Source organism: Cadophora gregata (assembly GCF_030347475.1).
Source record: "Cadophora gregata isolate MNR1 chromosome Unknown scaffold_17, whole genome shotgun sequence".
Taxonomy (NCBI): Eukaryota; Fungi; Ascomycota; class Leotiomycetes; order Helotiales; family Ploettnerulaceae; genus Cadophora; species Cadophora gregata.
The window spans coordinates 689091-705055 of record NW_026695940.1 but is presented as its reverse complement, the minus strand read 5'-3'; the positions used below and the strand labels follow the sequence as shown (position 1 = coordinate 705055).

At 48.7% G+C, this 15965-nt stretch overlaps 6 protein-coding genes across 7 annotated transcripts; 4 read left to right on the top strand and 2 right to left on the bottom strand.

Moving 5' to 3' along the window:
- Positions 1 to 1432: 1432 nt before the first annotated feature.
- ONS95_006055 (uncharacterized protein) lies at positions 1433 to 3785 on the top strand (the record flags this gene model as incomplete). Its single annotated transcript, XM_058499493.1, has 2 exons — positions 1433 to 1579; positions 1656 to 3785. The coding sequence occupies 2 exons, from the start codon at positions 1433 to 1435 to the stop codon at positions 3783 to 3785; spliced, it is 2277 nt and encodes a 758-aa protein (XP_058350537.1).
- A 659-nt stretch (positions 3786 to 4444) lies between these two features.
- On the bottom strand, positions 4445 to 6871 carry ONS95_006054 (uncharacterized protein). Of its 2 annotated transcripts, XM_058499492.1 has the most exons (3): positions 6535 to 6871; positions 6316 to 6434; positions 4445 to 6231 (listed from the first exon to the last, which is right to left on the bottom strand). In XM_058499492.1, exons 1-3 carry the CDS (start codon positions 6568 to 6570, stop codon positions 5085 to 5087), a joined length of 1302 nt encoding a protein of 433 aa, XP_058350536.1. In that variant the 5' UTR covers positions 6571 to 6871; the 3' UTR covers positions 4445 to 5084. The 2 variants fall into 2 exon arrangements, with proteins under 2 accessions (XP_058350536.1, XP_058350535.1); XM_058499491.1 differs by having other exon boundaries at positions 4445 to 5021; positions 5090 to 6871.
- Positions 6872 to 7040: 169 nt separating this feature from the next.
- NFS1 (cysteine desulfurase) lies at positions 7041 to 8815 on the top strand (the record flags this gene model as incomplete). The annotated part of the gene is made up of 3 exons (XM_058499490.1): positions 7041 to 7320; positions 7373 to 8199; positions 8393 to 8815. 3 exons carry the CDS (start codon positions 7041 to 7043, stop codon positions 8813 to 8815), a joined length of 1530 nt encoding a protein of 509 aa, XP_058350534.1.
- A 418-nt stretch (positions 8816 to 9233) lies between these two features.
- Positions 9234 to 9620, bottom strand: ONS95_006052 (uncharacterized protein; the record flags this gene model as incomplete). The annotated part of the gene is made up of 3 exons (XM_058499489.1): positions 9234 to 9240; positions 9293 to 9342; positions 9486 to 9620. 3 exons carry the CDS (start codon positions 9618 to 9620, stop codon positions 9234 to 9236), a joined length of 192 nt encoding a protein of 63 aa, XP_058350533.1.
- Positions 9621 to 9927: 307 nt separating this feature from the next.
- Positions 9928 to 10794, top strand: ONS95_006051 (uncharacterized protein; the record flags this gene model as incomplete). The annotated part of the gene is made up of 2 exons (XM_058499488.1): positions 9928 to 10243; positions 10334 to 10794. 2 exons carry the CDS (start codon positions 9928 to 9930, stop codon positions 10792 to 10794), a joined length of 777 nt encoding a protein of 258 aa, XP_058350532.1.
- Positions 10795 to 11121: 327 nt separating this feature from the next.
- ONS95_006050 (uncharacterized protein) lies at positions 11122 to 15923 on the top strand (the record flags this gene model as incomplete). The annotated part of the gene is made up of 5 exons (XM_058499487.1): positions 11122 to 11273; positions 11349 to 11872; positions 11922 to 12496; positions 12707 to 13932; positions 14030 to 15923. 5 exons carry the CDS (start codon positions 11122 to 11124, stop codon positions 15921 to 15923), a joined length of 4371 nt encoding a protein of 1456 aa, XP_058350531.1.
- Positions 15924 to 15965: the final 42 nt, after the last annotated feature.

Sequence of the window (15965 nt, the reverse complement as noted above, 5' to 3'; positions counted from 1 at the left end):
TGTTTCGTCGGTCTAGATGTCCTTTACTTCACAGGTGGCTCGCGGGAGGGTTTCCTGAGTTTGCTGTAGTCCTTCTTTACCCCGCATCGTTTGGTGAAGACCTTAGCACATGTTCTCAAGTCTACCGGGGAAGTCAACCCCGTTACCTAGGCAGGCTTGAACAGCGACGAAGGCTGACTCGCGAAGAAGTTTAGCAGTCTCTCGATCGAGCATCAGATGGCTGCCAGGTTCAATTGGTGAGAAGTGCCGATGCTGTATGAGCGGGGCAAAATACCTCAGAGACACGAAGACACGCATGTCAAACAGCTGCACCTCTTGCCGTACGCCCTGCTTCTTAGAAGCTGTGGTGTTCTGGCGGCTTTTTCGGGTGCAGAGCATTCCAGCGGATCTGTCGTCCACGAGTGCTGGAATGGAGTTTGAAGGGGTCTCGTTTTAATAGGTGCCTGTTTAATATTTTGTTGGGCAGCCAATTTATAATTTCATGGCGCGCTTCAAACTGATAGTGACCGAATTTTCGAAAGAGGGGCCTCGCTTCATACTTGAAAAATGCGGCTCTGCTGATGCCCTCCTTTGAGTTTGCTGCTGAGTGGACTGCAACCAGGGGGGCTGTGCTGCGCCCCCTAGTGGTCGCGCACAGTGCACACACCTAATATCTCGTCGTCTGAGAGCACAAGAGCACCCAAAGTACACAATGCACAATGGCAGAAAACTGTCCACGTTGTGCATTCATCACCCGATAGCATCATAAGGGAGCGTTTTCGCAGTACAGACACGTTTTTCTACATAATAGGAGATCTCCCAAATGACTTATCGTTTTGTCGGGAGGCCAGATTACTGTATCAGGCTCTGGCGAGCCGAGGCTGCCTCTAGCAGCAAGCCCTGCAATTGATGAGGCTCCGCGCAGCTCTGCGACATGCAGCCCGCGAATAGGAAATGATCTTGCAAATTCGCGGGCAATTGAATTAGCATTTCAGACATCGGCCCCTACTAGGCATAGCTCGAAAATGCAAAATGCCGAAGAACAACTCCATGACTCCATGTCAATTTTATCCAGAACGCTACTCTAAACCCCTTCCGTCGCGAAAACATCCATGGATGCCGGATTCGCCCACAAGTGTATAATAAAATTGTGGAGCTGCGGCTCAAGTGAACGCAAGGCTTCTCGTTTTCATCATTGTTGTTATAAGTCCCACAGCTCAACATGCAAGTCCGTCCTCAGAATGTTGCTCTGCATCTCTGCGCCTTGCTCTCTCCAATATCTCTCCACCAATGAACGTTTCATACGAGCACAGCTTCAGAAAAGGTGCGCCATATATCCTCACGCCTTCACAATGATACTGTTCTTGACAAGAATTGGAACCATCGCATTGCTTGCATAACTGACATATTCTACGATATTCAGGAGAATCAGATCCTGTTGTTTCGGGGTCTCATGTGCCGCTTGACGAGTTTACCCTACGAAGTACTCGCAAACGTTGCAGATAGTCTCAGCTTCGATGATGTCTTCAACCTCGGACGGGCCAGCAGACATTTTCTATTCCTTCTCAAAGAGGAGCGGATCTGTAAATCATTCGTTCAAGTGTGTATTCCGATGTTATGCACCTGTGATGCCTAATCGGTCAGATGTAGTGGATTCAGCTGCTGACAGACATTAGACGAAGATCAAGTATTCTAAAGAAGCCCAAGAAGCGGTGAAGAATGGTGGCGGTAATGCCCGAGCTCTCCGAATTGCAGCAAAGAGGAGAGAAGCCATTACGTCTGCCTATCCTTTCACTGTTGCCACCATCGGCTTCTGTGACGCGTATATTTATCGCAGAGGTATCTTGTGTTACACGCTGGATGACCGAATACGAATTTTGGACTTGCACCGTTCAGCCCAAGAAGAATTCGTAGTCAGCATTCCGAGCTTACTCACAGAAGCACTTTCGGATATCGGTGACAACAATACAGGCACTTTTAAATGTCTGTATTATTCGGACGGTATCTTATCCTGTATCTATGATGCTTCTGACGAAGACTCGCCAGTATGGCTGATAGCGTTCCATGTCGAAACCATGAGGATATTGGTGACGCATGAATTAGAGTCAACGGACAAGATTTTTGTCCGGCACAATTCACAGTACCTCTACTACGGCACGCATTCAGAACTTGGAACCGATGGGTACAAGAAATGGGTCATCTGCGGCTACGAATACAAGACGAGGAAGTGGTTCGATCACAAGGTACATTTGCCAGACATGGTAGGCTCGGAGATTGGCTCCACAATTTGCTTCGAACTGTACAGAAATTCATTTTATGCACTTTCTAACCAGACTTCCTTTGAAGTGGAGGAGATTGATTGGACCTCTTTCTATCATTGTGTTCGGTTTCTTTTGGATTCTCCTATGTTATTGGAAAAGACGGAGAACAAAAGCATGTGGCGGAGGCAACATCAAGAAGGACCCATCGACGACCGATGGACCAGCTTAAGTTTAGACGAAGATGAGAGCACTGGGGAGCTCAAGATCGTGGAGGCTCGAAAGGAATGGTACTTGGGATGCAGCACGAGCCAGCGGACTTATTACACGACAGACATCGTGTTTCCAGTGAAAGACCATGGTGAGGATTCGTCTATCGTACCGGATTCGCCGCAAGCTCAAAACTTTGTTCTCCCGACGATCTCCTCTTGGGCACCGGCGGCTTCATCAGATCAGGCGCAAGCGTCATCGTCGACCGAAGTAGATGCAATGATATCTTCGAGCTCTTCAACAGCTGCTCCTACAGGTGTGGAACCAACAGCCACTGAGTCTGACGAGCAGGACGTCTCAGACCTCCCCAATATTCCTTTACTTCGCTTGCTACAGAAGGACGATCATCCACATCATATGAACGCCCCCAATAGACGCCCAGAACGAACACACCCAGGCAATGACGGATCTACATATCCGACCCATACGCTGGCAAAGTCTCGAATTCGAGCTTATTTTACGCCTTGCAGTACGCACCTCGACCTTGTGGACGACCCCCATCCAGACGATTGGCAGGGCAAACAACGCCTCCGGCTGAGAGCAGGAACCCGACGAATCGGCCCGGTCCTTCGCGATCCTGTGACGAACCTTATCCGCAGACCCCATCCTGATCTCAATATCGCACTTGGAGAGATGTACCGAGTCCCGCCAATTACATACTGGCCCAAAGCTCAAAAACTACATGAGCCAGACGAACACATCGATGCTATCTACAGGCTCATGAACCCTCCATCCCATTTGGGTAATGTCGAAGGCACGGCTGATGAGAGAAGTCTCGTTTACGTCACAGGAGGTTGTGACCAGCCGCAAGCTCTTATCTTCGTGGGCTTTGATCCTTCCATCAAGCTGGCAGGAGTTAAGCAGTGGGGCGGACTGTCAGAATCATCTACGAAGAAGCAAAAGGGTGTGGGTGAAGGGCCGCATATTGATGGTCGCGCAACTGGTCACCACGCTCCTTCTGACTCTGTACATTGGATAGAGGGGTTGGAGGGACAGCAGGAGGGTACCTATGTTGACGTGTATGAAGCCGATAGGACGGTGAGCATCGATGTCAAAGGGAAAGGAAAGGCAGTTGCTGGCCCCAGTCGACCCACGGTCCATTTCAGTGCTGGATATTCAACTATCGATGTCTGCGAAAGCCCAGCTACCTACGATATTCGTGGGGGTCTCGGGCGTAGAACATGGGTATGGCGGGAGGCCGCCATGTATCGCGACATAGGACTTGGATTGTACTTTGGGATGGATCGGCCGAGAGACAAGAGCGGGGAGATTCTTTGACAGCGTCCATTGTTTCCTTGTTTTGGTTTATTGTGCATTGTAACGAGTCGGGCGAGCTGAGGGATTTATGGACCTCGCTTTTCTTGCATACCTTAACAAGTTACCAATCAGAGAATTATTCTTTGGAAAATATGCAAAAGTCATAACTTGAAATCACAACTTGAACCAATGGGATAAAGTGAGGGGCAGCACGAGCTCTAGGTTCAATGCAATAATCAGCCACGACATGCCATTCGGCAACAGTAACGAAGGTTTGCGCCTTACTTTCGATAGGGTAACAGCCTCCATTGACAACAACACAAAGTAGGACTCGTTGCTACCACCCACTAAGCAACCGTTCCGGATTTTGTTCTCCATGGCTCTCGGTTTCCTGTCGGCTATGGTGTAAACGGGGCGTCGTTCTGCTGGGCGAGCCTCCGAGTCGTCTGGACAAATTAAGCGAGACCGATTTCTCGATTTGGTGCATGCCTCATGATAACTTACGCCCGACTGCAATGAGTGTGGGAGAAGAAAACATGCAGGACAGTATGCAAGGACAAAACTTGCAGGTACTACTTGCCGCGCATATGAGGCAAGTCACCTGGACACAATCTCTCCCCAGCGGCAGACTTGCAAAGGAAAAAAAGTAAAGTGGAGATTTGGGGGGATGGGGTTGACTGTTATATGTTTATCAGCGATGTCGTGGGATAGGGTTGAGGCTCTTCCGCCTGTTGCAAACTGGTGGGGTGAGATGGCAGATTGCCTGCGGACCCCAGGTTGCCTCGTTTTGCCTCGTATTGCCTTGTCCCATTTTGGTGTTGTGCCAACACATTGCAGGTATGCAGCAGGGGTGGAGAAATTGTTGAATGCGGTTCGGGTTCTGTATGGCCTCTAATGCCTTGCATACGTTGAGTTCCCAGGTGATTAATATTGCATCCACCCATAGGATGCCAACCCTCGTCTCTTCCCGCATTGCTCCGTATTCTGCAGAAGAGACCGCAGAGCAAACTGTTTGTCTAGATCTAAAGAGATAAGAGGAATGACTGGTATGATCACTGATTTTCATTAGGTACAATGCACTTTATCCTTGCTCCGAATCAATGCAAACCCTCCAACAGCCCCAGACACCTCTTGCCGCATTATCAAAAAGTAAGAGAGCCTCGTCGGCTCTGTCCACTCGACACCCTCGTCACTAATCCGTGCACTCATCAATGGTATATCCGCTCTAACCGACCTAGTTTAATTTCACATAGTTTCCTAGATCACAAGAGTCAGTACAAGATCAAGTACAACTTTCAGTACTCGTGCAAAAACAGCCAACTAACCTGGAAACTGGCCTTGCTTTCCCTTGACCTTGCCAATCCACCACTCATTTTCGTTGTTAGTCCTGGTCACAATCTCAATCACATCACCAGTGGTGAAACTCAAATCTCCCTCAGCCTGAGCCTCATAATCGTAGAGTGCGGTCACAGTCTCAGCAGTAGGAGCACCGCTGAGCCGCGATGGCTTTGGCTTCGGTGGTGGTGGGGCGGGTCCCTTTGCTTTCGCCGCAGAGCCCCACGATGGACTTGTCGCTGTAGAATTGGCGCGAACCACCGAGGTCTTCTCGTCACCACCGTACGTAGGTGATAGTGAGTTGGAAGAGTATGGCGGAGGTGGGTTCTCTTCTTCAGTTGACGCCGTCAATGATTGCCGCTTTGGAGCAGCTCCAATGAGTTTGGGAGAACTCTTGCCTTCGAGGGCAAGCTTCGAGCCAGGACCAAGTCTTCCAGGAGGACGCTTCGCACCGGTTGTCTTGAATTTTACAATAGACAGGGCTTCTGCTCTTTCCTGGATGTCTCCCCGCGCCGCCTCAAACCCTTCCTCCACATCCATTTGGAGGTTGAAATATCCGATATCGCAACCTTGCATTTTCTCGTGGAGGGTATAAAAGACATTCAGCTGCATGTAGTAGAAAGACTGGAACAACGGGCGGATAAACTCGCGTTCAAGGGCGAATAGTTTGGGGAGCTCCTCCTTTAGCAAGTCGTTGAAGTAGTTGAACTCTTGTGTGGCTTGCTCAACATCGTTCTCAGCTTTATACATGGCCTTCTCGTCCTTCAAAGTCTTCTCCTTCTTATCCTGGAGTTTCTTAAGAGTTGCGCGATGTCTGTCATAGTCGAGCTGCTTATGTTGCCGTTTTGTGGTAGACTTCCTTATGACTTTGATAATCTCCAACAACTCTTGTGCCGGCCGGATGACTCTGGTCTCGATCATTTCCAGTTCAGGCTGAAGGGTAGCCAGTAAGTCCCGACAGATCACCTCGTATTCCTCACATGCTCGAATGCCTTCAGGATTCCCCTCTGGAATCGCAGAGTCTGGGTCGGACATCCTACCAGATATAGGCTTGTAGATTTCGGCGATGGCCTGGGAGAATTCGATTTGATGCGAAATCATACCTTGAATCGATTCGAAGTACTTCTTAGACCTGCAAATCTATTTCAATATTCATCTTTATGCTTTGCCGTCACTGTCTGGAAGACAGGTGGGCTGCAGCTGAGCAGAAACTCACTCGGATCGCAATTTCTCGGTCTCCTTTTCCAGCTCACTGAAGCGCCGTTCGCTGTCGATATAAACCGCATCTTTCGTAGTATCTCCGATACTAAAGCGTTGCTTAATAAGTTGCGGAGTCTTCAGAAACAGTTGTCAGTTGAGGATATAGCTGGCATTGAAGATGTAGCTGGGTGTTGAGGATGTAGCTGGGCATGTGGGAGTTCCAAAGACCACTTACGCGTACCACCGACTTCTGAAACCCCTTGAATGACATTTCCACTCGCAGAATGACGAGAACAATGAAAACAATCGTGCGCGATGTAGTGTTTATTGCTGTTGTTGCTGTTGTTAATGTTGAAGAGAGTTCGTGATGTAGTGGGGTGGGTTGGATGACGAAGGAGGAACCTGATGTCTGTGTGGCTGAGCTGGGCGGCACGTATGTATTCTTGGCAGTGCTTGCAGCCTAAGAAAAATAACGTCTTGAAACTTCCTCGATAATATTTGCAAAGCTGCTTCTATTGAGAAGCAAGAAATCCCGAGGTGTGCCGCCGTAGGTCGTCAGTTTTGGCTGGCTCTGTGATTGTTGATCTGACCTCCACATGCACGATGACTGCACTGGCCACACAAGCGGCCGGAAATGGATGACTAAGCACCAGTGACTCCAAAAATCCATTTCCAGAAACAATTCGCCTTCTGCAGCTTTCGAGCTCCTCTACATTGAACTGTTGCAATTCGATCAACAATATGTCGAGCATAGCTTCCACTTCATTGCGGCAGGCCTCGCGCCTATGCAAGAAGCAATCAGCTTTAACATCTGGGCTCTTGAGGGGTTCAGCTGGCATTTCTTCGCACAAGAATCTCAGGCATGTGTCGACAACCTCGAAAGACAGTGCCCAAGTCAGCGTCAACACTGCTATTCGAGCAGATCAGAAGGCTTTCTTTGCAGAGACAGGAAAGCTTCCAGAAAACCAGATTGTTCCAGGCACGGCAGTAAACGCAGATGCAATGATGAGTCCCATAGCAGGTACGTAATCCTCATGTGCTGATTGATTTTCCTAACATTCGACTTTTTGAAGGTATCCTGAAGCAAGCTACGGTTATGGATGAAGGCCAACGACCCATATACCTTGATATGCAAGCTACCACACCTCTGGATCCTCGTGTACTTGATGCAATGCTTCCGTTCTACGCCGGACTTTATGGAAACCCCCACTCGAGAACGCACGCTTATGGATGGGAAACCGACAAAGCCGTTGAACAGGCTCGAGAGCATGTAGCAAATCTTATTGGCGCCGACCCAAAGGAAATCATCTTTACCAGTGGCGCCACCGAGAGCAATAATATGAGCATCAAAGGTGTTGCACGATTCTTTGGCAGAGGTGGAAAGAAGAAGAAGCACATCATCACATCTCAGACTGAACACAAATGTGTTTTGGACAGTTGCCGTCATTTGGAGACTGAAGGATTTGATGTTACCTACCTTCCAGTGGCATCCAGTGGTCTGATTGATCTTGCGGAGCTTGAGAAGGCCATCCGACCAGATACCGCGATTGTCAGCATCATGTCGGTCAACAACGAGATCGGTGTGATTCAACCGTTAGAAGAAATAGGAAAGCTCTGCAGAGCGAACAAGGTCTTCTTCCACACCGACGGCGCTCAAGCAGTCGGCAAGATCCCGATGGATGTCAACAAGATGAACATTGACCTAATGTCCATATCTTCGCACAAAATTTACGGACCTAAGGGAATGGGTGCATGCTATGTCCGAAGACGGCCTCGTGTAAGGATCGATCCGATCATTAGTGGAGGTGGTCAAGAGAGAGGTTTACGAAGTGGCACATTGGCTCCTGCCTTAGTCGTGGGATTTGGAGAGGCTTGCCGTATTGCGAAGGAGGAGATGTCTGTGAGTATTGGCCTTATTTCTTTACTGTTATCTTGCGTGATGATCTACTATTACATATGCATGGCTTTCCTAGTGACTTCCTTGCTTGCAAGTTGAGGCTTCCTTGACGACACACAGTACCTTTTCTGACAAAGATTCGTTTACTTCCGCACTTTTCATATAGTATTTCTGATCAAAGCTAATATGTGCGAAGTATGACTCTAAACGAGTAAAGATGCTCTCGGACAAGTTGCTTAAAGGCCTACTGTCACTCGAGCACACTTCCCAAAACGGCGATCCAGAGCGGTTCTATCCTGGCTGCGTCAACGTATCCTTCTCCTACGTCGAGGGCGAGTCTCTTCTGATGGCTCTGAAGGATATTGCTCTCTCATCGGGCAGTGCTTGCACTTCAGCATCCTTGGAACCTAGCTATGTTTTACGTGCACTGGGCAGCAGTGACGAGAATGCACACAGCAGTATCAGATTTGGTATTGGACGATTTACGACCGAGAGTGAGATTGATTACGTGTTGAAGGCGGTCAAGGAGCGGGTGACTTTCTTGAGAGAGCTGAGCCCGCTTTGGGAGCTTGTACAAGATGGCATTCCGCTGGATAGCATTGAGTGGAGCCAACATTAATTTGGGATTAACTTGGGGTGCTGAAAGGAATTTGGCGCAGGAGTCACGACATTATGGGTCAGGTTGGGATTACCACATGTAGCAATATTGGCAGACTGACGTCTGAATGTATTTGATAGCTCGCAAGGATATAGTCCTTTTCAATTCATCTCAACTGATTCGTTCGTGAGTGATATCTGAGTGTAGTTCGCCTGACTTTTAAGCATGTGTTTACAAAGTTGAGTTCCATTGATATGTCGAACGCCATTGATGCCTCCGGACCCCTCTATAACAAGTTCCTCGATAAACCTGTCTTTCTCTGGACTTCCGAGTAGCCGCTTGCTCTGCCATATAATACAATTCCTACACTCCATCCCAATGCTATTCGCACAACGTTGTCGATCCTCAATCCATAACGTATCCCCAAATCAAGGCCCCTTTACAAGCTGTGGAAGCTTGTTAGTCAAATCCTCCTAATAGGACGGCAGTGAAACTTACGGCGGAAGAATAAATTCGCTCCAAGAACTCGAGAAGAAGGCAACCGCAGCCTGAGAAGCATCGTCAGTAAAATCCTTTCAATTCCACATTTTTTCTGTATCGCCATCCCGCTTGGCTATCAAAGGGCGCCGTAGATTCAAAGCGTCCTAGCTGAGCGGCAACGAGATATGGCAGAGGATAGAGGTGGGCTTACTCCGAACATAGCTACACTTCTTACAACGCTGGCGTTCTCGGGCGAGGTCAGGGTATTGTAGACATTGGAGATATATCCCTTTGGTGCTGGGCGGCGAGCGTCAGCTTGTGCGATTTGTACGCGCTTCGGTGCCATTTTGCAGATATGAGAGACGAGCTTGTCGTGAGTATGAGAGTCGTGAGTTGTTGATCGTGTGGAGGTTGATGTCAAAGCTGTTATTCAAGGCTCTTGGTCGGAGATGGGAGTTGGAGCTTGCTTGAACTTTTTGGCAATTCTGCAGGGATGTGATGATCCACGTGACTGCAGGGGTACGACATCACCCCTTTGTGCTGATTCATTCGAGGCACTCATTCACCACTTTCCATGAGCAGAGAAGATTACATCTTGCTATAAGCCATTGGTATTATGGAGCGTCTTCTTGACACACCCAATAATCTCAACAATGGCTGAGATTCCATCCCAAGAAGCAGGAGGTTTCCTCCCACCATCTCTTCCCTCGCCCGCGCCCAGCAACTACTCTACCTCGTCCACTGCCTCAAATTTGCCTCATCCGAGGGCAAATCCTCTGCGGCATGGTTCGGCGAAAGAAGATGCTGCGAGAAGATATCTTGAGGCGAGATTGCTCAATGTCTCGAGACGGTATGCGAAGAAGTTTCAGCCGATGGAGGAGGGCGACGACATAAAAGGCTATGTTCACATGAGCGAGGTCGCAAAGGATCTGGCAGATATCGTTGATGTCGTTTGGCTATCTGGAACCCGTATGTTTTGAACCTTTGATATCTGTTCTACCCCGTCTGATCTCGGCTATTGTCGATGATGCTCTGATAGCTAACTTGCACCAATGATAGCAAGTCTTCAAATTCCCTACTTGTTGAATACTGCCCTAGCAGTGAACACTTATACTTCTGCCTTTCCAGCAGCACCTAAGGCTACTTTTGCTCTTATCCGTAAACTGGATCACGCTTTCTCCAGCTTGTTGAAGGGCGAGGACAGCGTCACTGGAGAGATCTTGCCGGGCTTCTCAGGAGGCAAAAAGGCTGGGTTGACCAAGACTGATATGGTTAGATGTAAAGGGTTAGTAGACTCCGCGAGAGTGCTAATCGTGGATGTCATGGGTACAGAGATAGAAGAGGACGCCGATGATGAGAGCGGTACGGAGATGGAGACTGATGGAGAGACGAGCACGTGGGGGGATGCTGCAGATGGAAAGTGGGAGATGGATATCGCAAAGGTTTACGAGATGACAATCGTGGAATTGGGAGCGGCTCTTGATACCGGGGATGCATTTGCAGTTGACCCGTCCAGCTGATTTTGCGGTTGCTCCTACTGTCCTGGGCCATGGTAACAGGCTTCTCAGAAATCCTAAATAAGTTTCAGTGCTTACGAGGGGTAAAAAAAAAGACCAGGTGCATACCGCGAAAATCCTACCCTCATGTCCTGGTCCTTGTAAATCAAACCTTTGTAAGGATGTGGCCGACACTTGGAAATCTAGGCAGAGCCACGACAAATATAGGTTCGTCAGATAACTTCCAAGCAATGATTCTGATATCCGAGCATAGGCCTGATGATCTTTCAGTATATTAGGATATTAGGAACTATTTTGTGTTTTAGTGTGAAGTTGTGGGAACAAACAATCATGTGCTTTCATTGTCCCAAGACTGAAAGAGACATTCTGGGAGATGCATGTTTATCCTCGCCTATTTCGACCCTGCGTAATTTGACCTCCGCGTCCGCCCTCGCGACTTCCGTTTTGGTCAACATATCAGGTCAGGAAGTGCCAATCGCAAGGTGAGCCGCGTTTGTCATTGTCTTCTCGTTTTCTTCCTTCAAACCTTGCCATCGACTAAACAACATTCTGTAAAGTCCATTCCACCCCTTCAGCAACACCCACACCAATGCAGCGTATCAATCGATCGTGACCACGATGCCAACATATGGCCCTCTGCGCACCACCGTCTCTCTCTACATGTGGGAGGCTGATGCGCGTCAGGATATCTCAGGCTTAGGAGATGCTTCCAGCGGCTGCGAGGTCGAACGTATCAGAGAGGACGCGTTTAACGACACAACTCTTGACTTTCTCGGCCCCGGAAGTGTCCCATTTTACCTTGTGAACGCTGGCCAGGATCTGTTCTCTCCCACCGCCGCAGTCAATACTGGCGATGCAGTTACTCCTGCCACGAAATCTGGACGCGTCAATTTACCTGCAACCATAGGAACGGCAGAGTCTGCAGGTCTTGCACTCAGATCGCCTTTTGCCGGAGCCCCAACGAACGATACGATAGAACCAGACCATGAATCAAGTCTTTCGAGCATAGATTCATCCATGTTCGAACCAAGCCCTCAAGAAACTGGCATCGGCAGCACTGCGAGCGGCATTGCAGAACCAGGTGTGTGTTGTACACCTCTAGTACTTGAACGTTGCATCTGATTTTACAGGCACAATTGATACAGTTACGAAGCGCAATAATAAGCCCAGCAAACCTCGTCGTCTCTTTGTCCCCCCCATTCTAACTAAGAATGCCATTCGCAAACCAATTACAAGTCCCAAGGCCCTCAAGTTACAAATTGACCTGTCCAAAGAATCATTCATGCACTCCATAGTCACAAAAACGCCAGAGGATATCTGCATCAGCGTCTTCTACAATGGGGAGTTTGTATATTCTAGAGTATTTCGATGGAATACTTTCAACAGTGGACAAAAAACAGAAGGTGGCCACCCATCCGTATCTGGTCGGCGAGTCGGAAATACGCTCGAGGTTCCGTGGATACTCAACCCAATGCCTCATGGTGTAGCAAATGACTATGAGTCGCAATCTATGGCTACCGCAGAAGCTAGATTCGCAAAGATCAACCAGAATCTTCTCAATGAAGCCGACGAGTGGGGAAGAGATGGGAAGTTCGATATGTTCAGGAACCCGTTGGGAGAGTACCTCGAGGCGCTCTCAGAGACGTCTATTCCCAAGAAGGCTTGGCTGCTCGGTGATAGTGGCGTGAACATAGGTGTAATAGATGTGAGTACCTACCAATACCTCCAACAACCCCATCTACAACCCCATCTACGGTACTCAGCAGTGTGTGACAACTGAGCCATTCCCACACTTGAGTGTTTTGGGAGCAGTAGAAGCAAGGTTTTCAGAGAACCTTGTAATATCTGGAGGGGTGAAATGACATCTGCGCTCAATGTCTCCTGGTAGGAAAAAGGCTTACCAATTTCTCTGCAGGTCATTGTTGGATTAGGAAAGTCGATCATTCATCCATACAAGTTCCTTCTTGAACCACAGAGAAAATTAACTGAGGGTCGGTGTGGTCTTGACAACAAGCTTTTCGTTGTTCCAAAAGAGTTAAGCCAGACAAGCCTGAGCAAGATGATTGCCTCATTTCAAAGCGAGGATAATCAGGACCGGACTGCACGAACTCCCAAAAGAGCTCGTTCGGCTGGAACTCGTCCAAGAGTCACAAGTTCGCGAGCGGCAATGACAGAACTACCTATCAGTAGTCAATTATCTGTCACGAACGTGCCAGAAGCTGTCTGTGCTGGAGGTCACGATGGACTTTTCGAGAGAAGCCAATCTTTTCAAGCACTGGCATTCAATGTCCCACCGTCAGTCTCTCACCTCCGCAACTCGGAACATGTCTCAGAAATAGGGAAGACCTTGGACCTACCACAACCTCGTGTTGTCCAGCCACCGCCTACGATGTCAAAACTACCCAAGCACGTTCCCCAGAAGAGATACCGTGGTCCAACTCCGCCACCAGTAGAAGTCGCAGAAATCAGTCCTGTTTGCCATATCGAACCTCCTAGCCACTCCACTCGTTCAAGGACCTCGGTTGGCTCCACGAGTAGTCCTCTTTCTGCTAGTACACTTGCCACAACAATCCGCGGCAGCCAAGAACCAGTTGATGATGTTCGGAAACCACCCGCTCAACGACAACGAATCAAGTCTCAGCGTGAGGCTGGGTCAACTGTACCTGGTCCAAGAAGAAGCTTACCTGGACTTGATGGAACTGGAGATTATTATTATGAAACCAGGTCAGGGTCTTTGAGTTCGATGCGTGGGCTAACTCCGCCAGTACGCCAACTCCCTTGCACTGAAGCGACTCAATGTTATAGAAATGTAGACTTTGGCTTGGATGGCACTGGAGACGAACCCAGAAGTACGAAGAGGAAGAGGGCATCACTCGAGGCATCGTCCGCAGAGGCTCCAAAAACAAAGGTTTCTAGCAGTAGATCTAAGTCTCGAAATGTCTCGAGTACTTCTTCGAAGTCACAAACGGCTCCCAATGCATCGGTATCCACCAGGAGCGACCCGTTTCCTCATGTCGTAATCAGTTCGGGTTCCCATGCACCAACAGATGAACTAAATAGCACAGAACAGCAAACTGGCATTATGACGAGGAAGCCTAGACAGAGAAATCCTTTGTCTGCTAGAGAGCTGGATAGCCTATTGTAAGTTCCAGGAGAGCCCGCATTTTCCTTCCTTGGGATATCCGAGGTCAAGTCAGAATGCGAGCATTGTAGCACATACTAATCTGGTATTATACAGGGAACCCCACAAGCCCACGGCCAATGCTCATACATCGTTTGGCAATTCATTTGTGGAAAAGGGCAATTCTAGAACAACTCGCAATTCCACAACAAGACAGCAGATCAAGCCGCAATCAACGTCTTCAAGCAATCCACGTCTCACTGCCAGGATTGAAAATGAGAGAATGTTTATCATCAAAGGCCTTCGGTTTGATGAAATGCCCAGAGAAAGAGAGAGAGTGCATTCCGCGGACAAGGTGGCCGTTGTTTCTCCAGAGTTGCCAAAGACATCGACGGTACGACATATTAGAGACCACATTCAATCTGCTGCTGCAGATAGATTCCCAACTCCCAATTCGATTGGTCGAATTCTGAGGAGTTCGAAGCCTCTGGACACAGCTTCACCAAGTATCGACGCTAGCTCCACGATACATAATGATGTTCTCAAAACACAGAGGTCGGCCCATAATAGTCCCGCCCAAGCTGTCGAAGCCGAACAAGGAATTCGGAAGATGGGCTCTGTGACCGATTTCAAGAGACTTACTGAGGTTGTTAACTCCGTCCCAACGCGAGAGTATATGAACAATGATGTCATGGAAGCTGTACTATCCAGTACTTCTAAGTCATTTCCCAACGTTTCAACTCCTCCAGCAGCCAAGAAAGAGAATGTCCGCCCCTCGTCTACAACTTCTTCCGCTACCACTTCTACGTATTGTAAAGAGAATCGCCTTCACACACCTAATAAAGCAATAGAAGTGGCGAACATCAACACAACCTTTGAGACAGAAGCTATTAAAGACCTTTCTATTAATCGTCAGAATGGGCATGACGGAATGGCTGGGCCAGGGAGTTCTAATAACACTGAAAACGCGATAACAATATCTGCTCCAAGCCCTGGCCAGCTTCTTCCCGACAAATTCATCAGACAATCTGGACACTCTGAGAACAACATTCGAGACACCATTGCTGGTCCTGAAGCGAGATCATCCAATAATGCTCGATCTGTCACAAGCAATCAGAAACCCAGCGCGAAGAAGCCTCCAGTCATGAAACTCAAAACGAAAGCATCCAGTGACACTCCTACCGAGCCGCAAACACCAAACAATAGGCAAAGTAGGGCCAAGCCAGGTCTCACAATCCAACCCGGTCTTGCAAATGCATACAGATCGTACAGCGAAACGTCGACAGGCCTGAAAACCCCTACTCCAAGAAGCGGCACATTCCCTACGACTCAAGCCCCGGATCCTCCCCGCACAAGAGCCGCGACCAGGGCCATGCAAGAAGTTACCGATATCTCGGCCATAGCTATGGCTCCAATGATCAATTTCACACCCCAAAAGAGTAACGAGGAGAGCCAGACCCCCAGCGGTCGACTTTTGGCCGAAGTGTTGAGTTCGCCCGCTGTCCCGTCACCTGCTCCGTCGATCAAAGAAACTAGGATCCTTCCTTCTGAGCGACTTCAGCATGAGTCTCCCAGCAGCAATCGAGTGTTGCGCTCTGATATATATACAACAACACCAAATGCCAATCGGCCTATCAAGACAACACATGACCTGACAAGCCCTGAAGTTTCGAGCACAAATTCTACTGCTCGACAACTTATACCATCTCCACTTGAGGATTCATCTCCAGGAGAGAAAATCACTTCCGAACTAAAAGTCTCGCGACAGCGTCAACGCAGAGATGAGACCAATCGACCGTGGAGACCAACAAAGCTCTGCCAAGACTCGGTTCTGTCATATGTTGACGAGAGCAATAGTGCAGGAGTAGCCGGACTGAAATATGACCGATCTTCGGAAAACATGTGTAGAACCACGAAAGCAGAGCGCGAGGGTGTATTCAGAACTTCGGGTATTCTGATGGGCGTAAGATATGTCATGGGTCTGGGATCTGAGTCTACAATTAAGTATTGAGAATGCTACGTGGGAGATTGCATGGAAAAGAAGAAGTGTGGT